This window comes from Orbilia oligospora, assembly GCF_000225545.1.
Source record: "Orbilia oligospora ATCC 24927 unplaced genomic scaffold scaffold00083, whole genome shotgun sequence".
Taxonomy (NCBI): Eukaryota; Fungi; Ascomycota; class Orbiliomycetes; order Orbiliales; family Orbiliaceae; genus Orbilia; species Orbilia oligospora.
Genome location: NW_011645640.1, coordinates 1,340,064 through 1,354,322, shown reverse-complemented (window position 1 = coordinate 1,354,322; position 14,259 = coordinate 1,340,064). Strand labels below are relative to the sequence as shown.

Sequence of the window (14,259 nt, the reverse complement as noted above, 5' to 3'; positions counted from 1 at the left end):
AAACATCATACCTCTTCTGCGCTTCACTCGGCTTGTCGATTTTAAGTCTCCGGCGTGGCTCGAATCGATGATTTGGATATCCTTCCCACCATAGCTTCTACTAGATATTTTTTTCTTGCAACTCCGCAGGCTTTGCATTTGTCTTAAGTTCTGACGTTGGCTTTTTGAATTTCGACGTAGACCCGATCTGCGGTTCTGGTAAACTGAAGCTCAGCCTTCTGAGATTAGCTTACTTAATCCTGCTCACCCTCAAAATACACACCTCACGGCCTCCACTGCTCTAATTCACTCCTTCAGCAGCACGTACTCAACAATATCCTTATTTCCCGCTTCCCAAACTCGAATAAAAAATTTGTATCACTATGGAGGAGGAGGTCAATCAACGTGTTACCTGGCTTCTCTCGAGCTTAAAAGGCAATGCTGGTGCCCCGCCACCAGATATTGCGGCCCAGCTCAAGGGAATTGAACAAACGTCGAGGTCTCCCTCAACATCCCTCCTAGATCTTCCATACGACATCCTTTCTATTATCCTCGAGCATGTACCACCATACGAAATTCCTCGTCTACGAAGGGTTTCCAGAGCCTTCAACAGCTTCCTGACCAAGGATCACGTGCTTTCGCCTTTGCTCCGATTTCACTTTCCCTATCATGTTAGGGATTCGTTACATGGAGGTGCTCTTCAACAGAATGGAGGCAATGACTACGAAACAAACACTCCAAATGCTGGGGTTGGACATAACAATGTAATTGTGGGAGCACCTCAGGCATTTGATTCGGCACTCAAGCGGTTTTTTAACCGAGCGAGGGGGAAGCCAACATCGATTACAGTTATCAGTGGGGTTCGACTGGATGCCTGTTACGAAACGGAAACCTCGTACGATCACATGTTCCTTGTATTCCACCATGTTTCTGGTCGAGTCTTCATATACGACAGCGGAAACCGCTTTCCCAACCGCCCTTACGTCACTCTTGACGTCCGGGGCCTCGGGCTCCCATGGTTCGGGTATAGAGTCCCTCGTCGGAACGTTCGACAATCTGTCGTTCTAGACAAGCGAGTCTTGATTGTGAGCGGAACGAGGGAATTTGAAAACGACCCAGAACGCAGGATCCCACAAGCAGTCTATTCACTTCACAATTATCCGGAAGTTGAATTTGTCGGGATCTGGCGGGGAGTATCATATCACGAACATCTAAACAGCCTTTGCGCGAACGACGAGTGGATCGGCTGCAGGGTCAATAGACATTTCATCAAGCTCGTCAAAATCTCATCACTACGCCAGCGAACTGCCCAACCCGAGAACCCCGCTGGCGCTGGCCCCCCCAACAGCAGGCTCGCGCCAGCGCCACATCCATACGAGCTTACATTTGCTCACCCTTCCAAAGGATATATTAAGGATGTACACCTTGCGAAGGATCATGTTTTTGTCTACTCTGTTATTATGGATGAGGACGAGAACGGGCATGGGCAAATCGACGTTTTTAGCATCAATTTGATCCCCAACGAGCACCGAGATAAACAGCTATACGAAATTGCGCATGTCCGATCTGTGGTTTTACACGCGTGGCAAGGCATGTTCATGGAGTATATCGGGTATCCGAATCCCGAGGATGTCCCCGAAGCGATGAGATGCCAGAGGTGGGATAAAATATACCCGTTCATGAAAGGGAGCCGCCACCATGGAATGCCTGAGGAGGATGGTGAAAGTGTTATGATGACCCTTGGTAAAACTTTCAGAGCTAATGGCAACATACCTATCGGTTGTGCGAGGATTTTTGCGCAGTCAGAGAAAGCGAACCGGGAAGGCGAACCGTTGATTGTTGAGACTGTGGCGCCGGGAAATATAATTCCGTTCTGTGTGGCATTAGAACAGGGGATCCAGGAGGACGATGCGATGCATACGCTTTTATTGCCCGCTGCGAGAGGAACGATGAAGAGTAGGGCGGAGATTATGGAAGAAAGTGAAGGTCATATAGGATTTGTACCGCAACCGTGGGATCCAGATGTCCCAGCGAGTCCTGATGCCATGCACTTCAACTCTGGAAACTCACAAGATCCACTGCCAGGAGATGATGCAGCCTACCTGTTACATTTTGGAAACCCTGGCTTTGCATTCGGGAATGATAAGAAAGCCGAACCGACGTTGCCAACCCCAAGCATCAGAGAGGCATGGTACTTGGATCAGGACCAAACCCAGAGGACCAGTGTCATTACAGAAGAGGGCTTATTTCATATATTCTATGATGAACCGGCAGTTGATGAAAAGGCGTTGAATTTGGTGACACAACAGAGCGCTACGGCTAATGGTGGTGGCACCCCGACATTAAAAGATCCTATCCAGTTATTCCCGAGTCATATGCAGCATATCCCGCTCGAGGAAATATTCGATATAAACATCCCGTTCTTAGAGGTTTCGTTTGAGAATGCGACAATTGGGGATACCCCGAGTCAGCACGAAGAAGACATGAATGTCAAGAAGGCGAAATTAGATAAGCTAATGAGAAGTGTAAGGGGTGGATGGAGCTGCTATGTTTGGAGCGCAGAGACATGGAATGGGTTCTTGATTACAACCCCAGATGATGCAAAGATGGTTGTTTTGAGGTATGATTGATTTGGGATTCGTTTAAAAGAGGACGGGTATTAGGATGTATATAGAAGAATGGTAGGGCTTGGAGTCAAATATGGGTAATATTAGGAATTAACGCGTTGGGTAACATGATTTAACGCGGGGAGGTTGCTATCTATAAACGCTTATGGCGAATACATCGATAATTAGGGAATTTAAACTTGAAATGGGAGATATCTCAAAAATATTTTGTGTATACTGCTCGTTCAATAGGTACATAGAGCTGGGTCAATGAGTGTACATGCGCCTCTTCGACTGAAGCTGAATTAAAAGTATTTTATATCATGTATCAACTGAGAAACTCTATGATACTTGAAGGGATCCATAAGGCCCACGCTTTGAGGCAGTAATTAACAGCCTAGAATTCATAGCCTCAGGTATCAGATCACCCAGTTTCTGGTATTTTGTCATGAGGCAAGATAGCCTTGTGGTGGCTCCGAGACTAGCCTTGTGGCGCCAACCACAAAGGCGCCATACTATAGCCAGCTCCGAAACACCGACATAAAAGAACGCTCCTCAATGGTTCATTGAATATTAATCGTGGAGAGATCATGGGCTATTATATATTCTGTTCTCGTGCGCTTCAAATCGTATTTGTGAAATCTTAGTGTAACAGGCTGGAGAAACAGAGAAAGGTACCATTCAAACTGCTGCTAAGAGCTTAGTTAGAACTATAAAATCATAGAAAGAGCTAGTCTTGTAGAAAGAGCCTGCTTCACCAAGTGTTCGGGATGCAATTTTAATAGATATAAACCTAGGCATACGATATAATAAAACGATAAGTCCACCAGCACTACGAGACCAACCAGCACCGTTGCGCCTTCATGGCACGCAAACCATTTTCGCGTTGTTGTGTGTGGGATTTTGCAATATCAATCCAACAACAACACATTAAGGCTGCCAAGCCGGATGGTAGATGTCTACGGAACCCTCTCGATTCTATCGCCATGATGAGGTCTCAAAACGCAAGAATGGGAGCTCCGAACTGTAAGAAAAACCAATGAAGTCGCACAGGTTTGTGATCCGTCATTTATCTTATGAATAATGGCTGTTTTTTATATAATTATTTTTAAACTTTTGTTTACTCGCTGTCTTATATGCATATCCGACCCGTTCCCCGGATACTAGTGTTACAACCCCAGTTAATGTTCGGTAAGCAAGCTACGAACGGACGTCATTTCGAACAAGTTTCGGAAGGCAAAGTGCGGAACAACGGATCAAAGGGCTACTAGGCTCAATCGCTTCTCATTCGACTCGCTAAATCGCGGGGTTCCTCGATAGATTCGAGTGTCTATATAACCGTAAGCATCTTTCATTATACTCGAATCTTTCGTTTGATACTTCGATACATCTGGAATATTGTTTATCATCAAGTGTTTTTTTTTCTCATTCCAAGGCCAAGAATTACATTTTTTATGCCAAATCGCCCTTAAATTTGCTATTACCTCAATTATTACATCTCAAATCGGATATTTCCATTGCTTTACCAAAATGTCGGGATCTGTATGTCGCCATCAGTCGTGTGATCCGTAAAATTCGAAGCGCTTTACCTTCTGACCTCCTTACTTAGCCAACTTTTTCCAAGAGCGAAATCACAGCCTCTCTTGTCCGAGCCAAGCAAGAACGGAAAATCAGTTTCGAAGAACTCGGCAAAGCGATTGGGCGAGATGAAGTCGCTGTGGCGGCAATCTTCTACGGACAACACCATGCATCCCGGGAAGACATTGTGGGGCTTGCAAAAGCCCTCAATATAGATGAAAACCTACTATCGTCTCAATTATCAGACTTTCCCGACAGGGGCAGTGGCGTTGAGATGCCGCGTAAGTTCCGTCTTGCCGAGTTGAATTATCCAAGGGTTATTTTTCCCTTCTAACGGGGATAAATTTTTCCCTTGAGTTTGGGTGCAATATAGCGAAGGAGCCTTTGATCTACCGCCTATATGAGATAGTTCAAAATTATGGACAAGCCTATAGAGCCGTGATGAATGAAAAGTACGTAATGCACAGACCCTCCCCTTTCGGGTTTAATATTTAAATTTCTTCTTTCTGTTTCGTTCTTTGGTTCTTTCTTTCTTTCTTTTTTTTTTTTTCCGTCTCGCCTGTAATGCCGAGCCACGGGTAAGCACAATTATGTAACGGTTTTTTTTGTTTTCTGAACTTTGCTTTTACTAGGTTCGGAGATGGTATCATGAGTGCCATTGCGTTTTCAACCAAGGTGGACAAGGAAGTTGATGAGCAAGGGAACACATGGGTTAATATAAGTATGCGGGGTAAATGGTAAGATAAAGCCTCATTCTTACGACAGGACGTGTGTTCGGGGATACCCGAGGAATTTTACATGATTGTTTTACTGATCACATTTCTGGCTATCGTGCAGGTTGCCATATTCGAGATTTTAATTGGGAGGACCCGTGGGAACGTGGGTAGGGTTTGCAGAAATATCCTTGATTCGTTGGAAAGAGATATGACATCTTGAAAAGAAAAGAAAGAAAGAAAAAAATTTCATACAGTTTGCACTTATCATTCTTCTTTTCTGCTTCCTCACATCGACCCAAATTGGTGGTTTATCTCCAATATTATAGTTACACTCGTGTATACAATTTTGTACCCCAAGAACACCTGACTCCAATAAAGTATCCAAAAAGGAAGAAAGGAAAATAAAATGTAGACTTGGTTTAGGAAACGTGTATGTGGTCATGCCCTTTACGCATTCGCTGATACTATGATACCTGGCCGAATGTTATCCGGGTATTGGAATTTGGAGCTCTTGATTGCATCTTCCCGTTCTTTCTCACCTTGAGCATAATTTCTTCGTGCAGCATCTAAGATGAAGTCCCTTGCAGTAATAGGCGGATACTTTTTCAAAGGCCCTTGGATCACAGCGGATCTGATTGGTTGGTTGAAGAATCTAACGAAAGTTAGTCTGATGATATCGGGAATAGAAGGAAAAAAGGGGATTGAAACTTACGCAATACTATGCCTTGCCTTCTGACTCTCTCCTGTACGAGGATTCCGGACACGGTGGAATAGACTCTTCAGTCTGTCATCCGACAGCGACATCAACATGTCTCCGATGTTGCCTTGCATAAAGTTAGCATTCCCAATTAGATCACACAGGCATATTATCGACAGCAGGTTTTTTCTCCTTGTATACTTACAGACTATCTCGCCAGTATTAGCCTTGACGGGCGTCCAGACATCACTCATTCCGAAACTGGTGTAACATTCCCGACCAGGACAAACCTCGAGGCCGTCTTCACCGGTACGTTGGAACAATAGGGTGAGGAAGTCGTAATCTGTATGAGCACCGGCTCGGATATGTCCGTCAGGAATTGCCCGAGTCTCGTTTTCATGATAGTGTAAAAGCCTGAGTGTCGTCATAGCTTCGTTAGATCTGATGTCGTGGATTTTTGTGAAGTAATCTTCTTCGAGGCCGAGTCCGATCGCAAGACAAGAGAGAATACGCATGGAAACGGTCTGTGTCTTTTCTATGAATCCTGATATTGTCTTGTGAAAATCCGGAATATGGTCATCCACGACGGGCCATGTTGGGTCATATCGTCTGTGATACTGAAGCTGGATTGATTCCTTCTGGTCTGGCAGGTTGGTGGAGGGTCTGATCTGGGCCCTCTTCTCCCAGCCTGTATTTTGCTCTCTGATGAACGGAGTCCTAGATTTCACATCTTCCGGTAATCGAAAGAAGGATTCCCTACGTATAGTCAGATTACTACTTCACACACAGTGCCGGGCAGAAGTTCGAGAGTCTGAGACATGGACTCGACAGTTGATATATTTCCATAGAAAATGCGTTGACGTGGGGGCGAAATGCAACACATGGAAACGTTAGAACTTACGATATCCGAAAGGCCTCTTCGATATCTGCTTTTGAGGGCGAGTCCTGATCCTTTATTATGAAGAATCCGACATTTTCAGCAGCGTTCATAATCTCCTTCTGAATCTCATTTTTGCGATTATCCCAATCGTGCAGGGAGATGCGAGGTATCTGGCGACTATTTTCTGTAGGCATGATTTGATATCGTATGTTATGGTAAATGATGTGGATGGATTGATTTAAGCTTAAAGGTTATAGAAGATCGATCTTAAAGAGAAAGTTTTATATAGAAGAACTAGAAAATGGGCCAAAAGTCTTGGTGATATATATTTTGAGATAAACTTCTCGGTTTTCCCCGACAGACTTCAGATAGCACTAGCAAGGACTGCGCCGCCTTTTATATGTTTCTCGCCGTATGTCCAAGTAGAACTTTCCAGTAATGATGGCGAAATGTTGGAAAATACGGTGGTAGATAGAAATGTCAACGCAGAGATTTATTCCCGTATGCATACTAATCCTAGTTACCGGCTTTGAATGATATGTTGGGAACGATAGGCTTGGAGATATCTCCTTTGGGTCCCTGCCCAGCAGTTAGCTCCACAGTCCACTTTAGTCGTCCACAGGGCTCGATGGTTCGTGGCATTCACAGCACCGAGTCAGCGCTAAACGTATCGGCCGTGAATGCGAAGCATGTAAGTACGCATGATATACTGAGCACTTACAGGTATCCGCTTCGAGTGTCCGAGCTTGCACAACGGCACGGCTCAAGGAAACAGGACCCAGTCTGTGATATTACCACATGGGTATGCGTGAGTGCGCTCTGTATAAAATTTTCAGATGTGGGAAGTTAAATCAAATTCCCTGGTCACAGATTGCACTCGTCCCGAAGTTTCCCACCCGCCTGGGGTTAGACGTGATGCAGCTTCTTGATTTTATAACCAATTATGGCTGCCGCCGTCCAGCCAGTTGGGTTCGGTTCACGGTCCTAGGAATTTTTCACCTCGGTGATATCCGAAGCAAGTTCTCTGCAAGGGAGGAAAAGAAGGAAGAGATGAGTTCCACAAGTCGCGAACTCCTATTTCGTTTTTTTTTTTTCTTTTGTGAGAATTTCCTAAAGGAATGCAACTGGCGAGAGCTCGAAGCAGGCCCAAGTCGGCTCGAGTCTGCACAATTCGCTTATCAGTTGGGAGTCGCACAAGACCTTCAACCACCTTTCGGCCGGCTCAGTTGCCCTGTTGGTCCATTGCACAACTTTGGCGATTGGCGATTGGACAGGGACTGGTTTATGCAAGATCCAGCTTCGGCTATTGTCGGGCGCCTGGGGTCAGAGAATTCAATTTGAACTTGGGTGAAGTTGATGACGGCCGACAATATAGAAGAGATATTGCATTTGCTCCACGTCTTCTACTAATCAGAAGTGTGGGGTGGGTTTGCGTGTGCAGTTTCAATATCAACATATTCCTGGGTCGCACTAATTTTGTCGGCTTTCTCCGCTCACAGAAAACGGCCAGAACGAAGAAGCCCCTCCATCTTGAAAAAATACGACAATCACGAAATATATGCAATGCCGTTGGGATGGGACAGGGCAAAAAAACCCCTCATAGAGGCTTAAATCTTCGGGCAGATACGAGCGGGAGTGAAGTTCAAACTAGCTGGCACGTGCGAAGAGACACATGGTCCACGTTTAGTGATACGGTGGGTGTATAAATGACCACTTACCGTCGATAACACGAGCCCATGCGCATATCTTCCTGTGAATCGTCTGAAGGGTCTGGCAGTCCGAGCCGCAGTTCATTAATATAAAACCGGATATATATGGCATTACTCGAGCACCTCGAAATTATTCCATATCGCATCATTGGTACCGATACCCAGGCCAAGGACGGACGGACGAAACCTCAACTAGGTACTACCAGACTTTCTTTTATCCGAGGATGGGTCCCGGAGATGTTCGCCACTTGGATACTTAGGCAAGGATGGTGCCTCGACCTGTCTTTTGGGTTTGGATCGTAGAGTGGATTAATGTAAAGTCCCTCACCTGGATTGGTAACAGCGGGCAAACGGTGCAGGTTGTCGGACAGAAACATGGTTTCCATTCAATAGAAGTTGCAGGATTTAGGTCGGTTTGGGTCGACGAAAGTGCAATTTGAAGCTGTCAATTGACAATAGACGTACATGCCTAACCCAGCGGCGGCCCAAGTCATACGATAACGGAACGTCTGACAGCCTGCAATATAATACAGGCATAGACGTTTGTGAATCCTGTATGCTCTGTATGCTGGTGATCCTCGATACGATTTCGAAATATTTCGTGCTGAGCTACATTCCAATGCCGGGTCCCCCATGGCTTCATGGAGACCTGACAGATGTCGAAATGAATATGACGCGTCCTTCCGAAGCTGGACGGGGTTAAGTTCGCAATTTCTGTTCTCGGGTTAGTGCTCATTGGGACCGACAGCCGAGGCTTACTCCTATTGGACAGCTGCCCTCAGCTGAAGCAGCGAAGACTAAGCCAGAAAGGGCTGGATGGCGATAAACTGCCCCCGCACAGTACATCGTCGCCAAGATGAGTTCCGGCCTTGGACGATTCCACTGTCAACTGTCTGCTACTGTCTCCGGCAGCCCTGTCACAGCTGTCATAATTATAGTAGCAATGAGGAGTCGCTGTTGATTGCAATTGGCGTTAATACTATCCGTATTTTCGTGGTGTACTTTGTAGAATACTCACAAGTTTTGGTGGAGCGATACATCTGATGACAGCGGGGTACGTTACCTGTTACAGAATCCAAACAGTAACACCAGCCACCGATTACATCAGTACATCCCACAACAGCGCTACAGCTAGCAGCTCCTCACAACCACAAACATCATCCGGCATTCATTATCTGTAGTGTATACATCGAAAACAAGGTTTGTGCATGACATTGTCATCCCGGTTCGACCGTTATCTATGCATATTCGGCCTAGAATTCTAATTCTAATACTTTGCGGCTATAGTTCGAGCTCTTTCTAGCCCAGTGTACCCTTGGTGTGAAACTTTCGCGAAAATGGGAAGATCCAGGTCCCGTTCTCGTTCCCGTCAGAGCGGCGGAGATGACGGCGAACGTCGAAGGCGCAAGTCCAAAGACCGTTCTAGAAGTCGTGACGATGATAAATATGAAGGAGAAACAAAGGAGGAACGAAGGGCCCGAAGACATCGGAAGCGCAAAGAGGAAAAGGGAGAGGAGTATTCCACTCGAGCCGCGCAGGATAAACCTGAGTCCGGCTACACAGTACCAGGAGGCTTCGATTATCAAGCCCCTTCTGGTTATGGTGTCGCCGGAAGTGCGCCATACCCCGAAAGCCCACAGGAGCAACGTTCTGGATATGGCGGTGAATATCAACAAGGCGGGGAATATCAACATGGAAACTATCCTGCCGATAGTTACGCTCAATCGCAATATGGAGCAGGAGGATATCAGGCTCCAGCCGCTCCAGCCGCTCCAACCGGAGAATACGACCAAGCTCACCAGGAATATTCAGGACACTCCCAAGGCTACTCTGCTGAACACCAATCGTATAGCGGCCAGTATCATGAGGGACAGTCATATGGCGGACAGCATGAAGGACAATCGTATCAACAGCATGAAGGAAGCGGTTACTACCAGCATACTTCACCTCAACCGACTACCCATTATGGACCACCAGCTGAACAATACGGTGCTACGGGGGGTGAATATCATGATCCAAACTATGGTCAAGCTGGCTATGCGGCTCCACAGCCCCCATATCCCGTCGAGTACGGCGAGGACCCTAACAGCTCAGCCCAGGGCTATTACGGAGGCGGCGCTTCTTCCAACGGTAAGGGTTTCCCATAATATTTGTTCGAGTGCATTCTAACGAATGTGATCTAGAGTACCCAGCTGGAGGATACCCCCCTCCAACAGGTGCGCCAGGTGAAACCCCACGAAACCCTTCTACTCATAACTACCAACCTCGCGCCGAACCATCTGGTCCTCCACCCGAAGCCGAGCCCCAGTTCGACTATTCCCATACGCCTACACAGTCATTTGCTCCTGAAGTGAGCTGGAGACCGACAGCTGCTCCTGAAACAGAGAAGCAATCGGTGTTTAGAAGCTTCAGAACCGGTTTGCACAATGCTATCCGTGAAGTAACAAATACGGGTAAAATCCAAGTGCATTCAGGCATGCACGAGGGGGGTGTTTGTACGGATCCAGATCACTTCCATAGTTCCAATAGATTCGAAAGTTTCGCAGGGGTTTACCCTGGAAATTCGATTAAATGGTTTGTTGACGGGTAAGTCGTCACCACTTATAACCTTTTCTAATAGCTCTCGCTAATTTTTTTGTTTATAGAAAGGATTACTGTAAGTATATTATCCGATGGCTCTATCGCTAGATATACTAAGACTTTCAAGGCTGGGCTGTTGCCGAAGCAATCAAGAATGCTCGCCACAGCATTTGGATTCTCGACTGGTGGCTTTCCCCGGAGTTGCACCTTAGACGTCCCGCAGCTAAACACGAAGAGTACCGTCTCGACCGAATGCTTAAAGCGGCTGCAGAAAGAGGAGTTATCGTCAACATAATTGTCTACAAGGAAGTTACTCAAGCCTTGACCTTGAGCTCGGCACATACGAAGCATTTCTTGGAAGAACAACATCCAAATATCCAAGTTTTTAGACACCCAGACCATACTCCTGATGGGAAAGTTGTTTTGTCAAAGTTGATTAAGGGAAACCTTTTGAATACACTTACTAGCTTCACAAACACCGACCAGATCGTTCTCTACTGGGCCCATCACGAGAAACTCTGTCTGATTGATGGTGTTATTCCTGGCGAAGGAATTGCCTTCATGGTGAGCCCGGGAAGCCCCCTCGTATGTCAAACGAGAAGCTAATGAGTGTAAAGGGTGGCCTCGATCTCTGCTGGGGTAGATGGGATCTTCCGCATCATCCTATTTCTGACGTTCACCCAACCGATATCAAAGAAACCGTCTTCCTAGGTCAGGATTACAACAATGCTCGTGTGATGGACTTCCACACCGTAGACCAATGGACGCAGAATAAGCTCAAGAGGACAGAAAGCAGCAGAATGGGTAAGTAGTTACTTTCTTTTTTTTAAAAAAAGGGGGTGTGAGCTAGATGTATTAATTTATATTCCTAGGCTGGTCCGATGTTGCCCTTTGCTTGAGTGGCCCGACAGTTGACGACTTGAAAACCCACTTTATGCAACGTTGGAACTTCATCCTCGAATCTAAGTACGGGCTAAAAGACACTAAGTATCATCCGATCGAGGTCCCCGTTCATTCGCATGGCGGCTTTGGGCACGGTGGTATTACTCATGCGGCAAGTAAAATAAAGAGCGGTATGAAGGGCATTATTGGCTTCCAGAGCGGTGGTGGTTACGAAGAAGAAGAACGACGTGAAGAAAGCTCAGGACGTCGCGGGAGCAGGCGTCAACGCAGAGGCGGCAGGGAGGATTATGATGCGGACCTCGCATGGTCGGATTCCGATGACGACTCAAGAAAGAAAGGACGCAGAAAGCAAGAACGTTATGGAGAAGAGGAACAATCAAGGGCTGGTCACCACGGTGGATACTACCAGCAGCAGCAGTATCAGCAGCAGCAGCAACAGCAGCATCCTCCTCCTCACCACAGCGCTCACCCGATCAACTGTCAAATTGTCCGAAGTATCAGCCCTTGGAGCCACAATATGAAGACAGAGCATTCGATTCAAAATGCATACGTCCAAGTCATTAACCACGCCCACCACTTCGTTTACATTGAAAACCAGGTTAGTAACATCGGTAGGAGTAAATTATGCATAATACTAACCAGGCTTGCTCTAGTTCTTCATTACCGCCACTGATGGAGGTCGAGTCGTCAAGAACAGAATTGGAGAGGCCCTTGTCAACAGAATCGTTAGGGCTCACCGCGAACGCCAGAAATTCCGAGTAATCGTCGTCATGCCTTCTGTTCCAGCTTTTGCAGGTGACCTTAAGGATGATGGTGCTTTGGGGACACGTGTGATTATGGAATACCAATACGACTCTATTGTCAGAGGTGATAAAGGACCGGATGGAAAAGGCAGATCTATCTACGAAAAGCTATACGCAGAGGGTGTTAACCCATCGGACTATATTCGATTCTACAACTTGCGCAACTATGATCGTATCAATATTTCTCGAGAGCTTGAGACAGCGGAAGCACAGACAAAATTTGAGTATGAGGTTGCACAACAAGCCTTGGAAGACAAGATCGGCGCTGGGTGGCAGACTGCCGAAGCACATAGTGAAGCACTCGATGAATGGGGCCGAGTCAAGGGTGCCAGTGCCTCTGTCTGGGACAGTGTGGCTCAATGCTCAATGTTAGGTGGTGGGGATGTTCGAGATGCCCCATGGGCTGGTGACCCAGATAAGGAGATCGATGCCTTCGTTTCCGAAGAACTTTACATCCACTCGAAGGTAGGATATCTGCCCTAGAATTCTATACAAATGGTTTACTGACGAAGCTTTAGCTTCTTATCGCTGATGACAGGATCGCAATTTGTGGCTCCGCCAACATCAACGACCGCTCGCAGCTCGGTGATCATGATTCCGAAATCGCCATTATCATCGAAGACCAAACCCCTCTGCAATCTCTGATGAATGGACAACAATACACCGCCTCTCATTTTGCGGGTACTCTTCGGCGTTACATCTTCCGCAAGCATCTTGGTCTCGTTCCCGCCCAGGCGGCCGATGAAGTCGACCAAAATTCACTCCCCGTTCCCGCGCCTAATGTCTACGATTTCGACTCTACCGAGGACAAGTTGGTTATGGATCCTCTCGGCGACTCATTCTGGAATCATTGGAATGGTATTGCTTCCACGAACACCCAAGTATTCACTAAAGTTTTCCACGCTGGTATGTTTCCTCCCCCTTGTCCTTATTTCAAGCCTAGAGGATTGAGCTAACGGTTTTCAAAGTGCCATGCGACGATGTTGTCAACTGGGAGCAATACACTCAGCACTATGGCAAGTACTTTGCGCCTCGAGGCACTAAGGAGAAGCCAGAGCCACCATTGTACCTCAGCGGTCATGTCGTCAAGTCAAATTTCGCAGAGGGCGCCGAGGGGGCCAGGCAAGTCAAGGAGGAGCTCGCGAAGGTTCGAGGTAGCTTGGTCGAAATGCCGCTTAAATTCATGCAAAATGTTGATTTTGCTAAGGAGGCTGCTGGATACAATGCTTTTACTGAGGAGCTTTATACTTAAGCGCCTAGCCATTTGGATTTGGGATAGTCTATCGTCAAGCGTGAAAAGTACACCTGTGGCCGGCGGTTTTTGCAGCGTCTGAATTGCGTCTTACCTGAATGTCATTTATACATGTATCTAAAAGAGAACTGAATGAAATATATTCCCATGAGGGAAACCAGTGCTACATGATGCAATAGCCCAAAAGCCAGATAGGAAGGTCCTGAGATAACAGTCAATCCAATCCAATCAAATCCAGTCAATCCCGACACTTATCGACAGCTTGGCCAACAGCCAATCATATACCGGTATCTTCCAACAAAGGCAACACAATTGTGCTTTGCGAAGACAGACTTCTACTAGAGTATCTCGGTATCTAAGTACTTAAGTAGGTAGATAGGCACACGCATATTTGGTAGTTATTACCTAGGTACCTATTAATGGGGCCATAAAACAATAAAGTGGCCTAGCTAGTATGTAGAAAAAATACGGGTTTTAGTGAGGCTTTGGGCCAGTTGGTGCATGGTGCCTTGTTTTTTTGGTCCACCACACGTTCAGAGGAAGGGGATGTGCCATT

The 14,259-nt window shown here is 46.5% G+C and overlaps 4 protein-coding genes across 4 annotated transcripts; 3 read left to right on the top strand and 1 right to left on the bottom strand.

Moving 5' to 3' along the window:
- Positions 1 to 362: 362 nt before the first annotated feature.
- Positions 363 to 2,609, top strand: AOL_s00083g387 (uncharacterized protein; the record flags this gene model as incomplete). Its single annotated transcript, XM_011125566.1, has 1 exon — positions 363 to 2,609. One exon carries the CDS (start codon positions 363 to 365, stop codon positions 2,607 to 2,609), a length of 2,247 nt encoding a protein of 748 aa, XP_011123868.1.
- Positions 2,610 to 4,115: 1,506 nt separating this feature from the next.
- Positions 4,116 to 5,022, top strand: AOL_s00083g386 (uncharacterized protein; the record flags this gene model as incomplete). Its single annotated transcript, XM_011125565.1, has 5 exons — positions 4,116 to 4,127; positions 4,195 to 4,444; positions 4,537 to 4,615; positions 4,796 to 4,900; positions 5,001 to 5,022. 5 exons carry the CDS (start codon positions 4,116 to 4,118, stop codon positions 5,020 to 5,022), a joined length of 468 nt encoding a protein of 155 aa, XP_011123867.1.
- Positions 5,023 to 5,326: 304 nt separating this feature from the next.
- AOL_s00083g385 (uncharacterized protein) lies at positions 5,327 to 6,650 on the bottom strand (the record flags this gene model as incomplete). The annotated part of the gene is made up of 4 exons (XM_011125564.1): positions 5,327 to 5,531; positions 5,592 to 5,703; positions 5,782 to 6,332; positions 6,478 to 6,650. 4 exons carry the CDS (start codon positions 6,648 to 6,650, stop codon positions 5,327 to 5,329), a joined length of 1,041 nt encoding a protein of 346 aa, XP_011123866.1.
- A 2,852-nt stretch (positions 6,651 to 9,502) lies between these two features.
- On the top strand, positions 9,503 to 13,703 carry AOL_s00083g384 (uncharacterized protein; the record flags this gene model as incomplete). The annotated part of the gene is made up of 9 exons (XM_011125563.1): positions 9,503 to 10,295; positions 10,349 to 10,751; positions 10,811 to 10,821; positions 10,873 to 11,309; positions 11,363 to 11,549; positions 11,618 to 12,246; positions 12,302 to 12,916; positions 12,970 to 13,357; positions 13,420 to 13,703. 9 exons carry the CDS (start codon positions 9,503 to 9,505, stop codon positions 13,701 to 13,703), a joined length of 3,747 nt encoding a protein of 1,248 aa, XP_011123865.1.
- Positions 13,704 to 14,259: the final 556 nt, after the last annotated feature.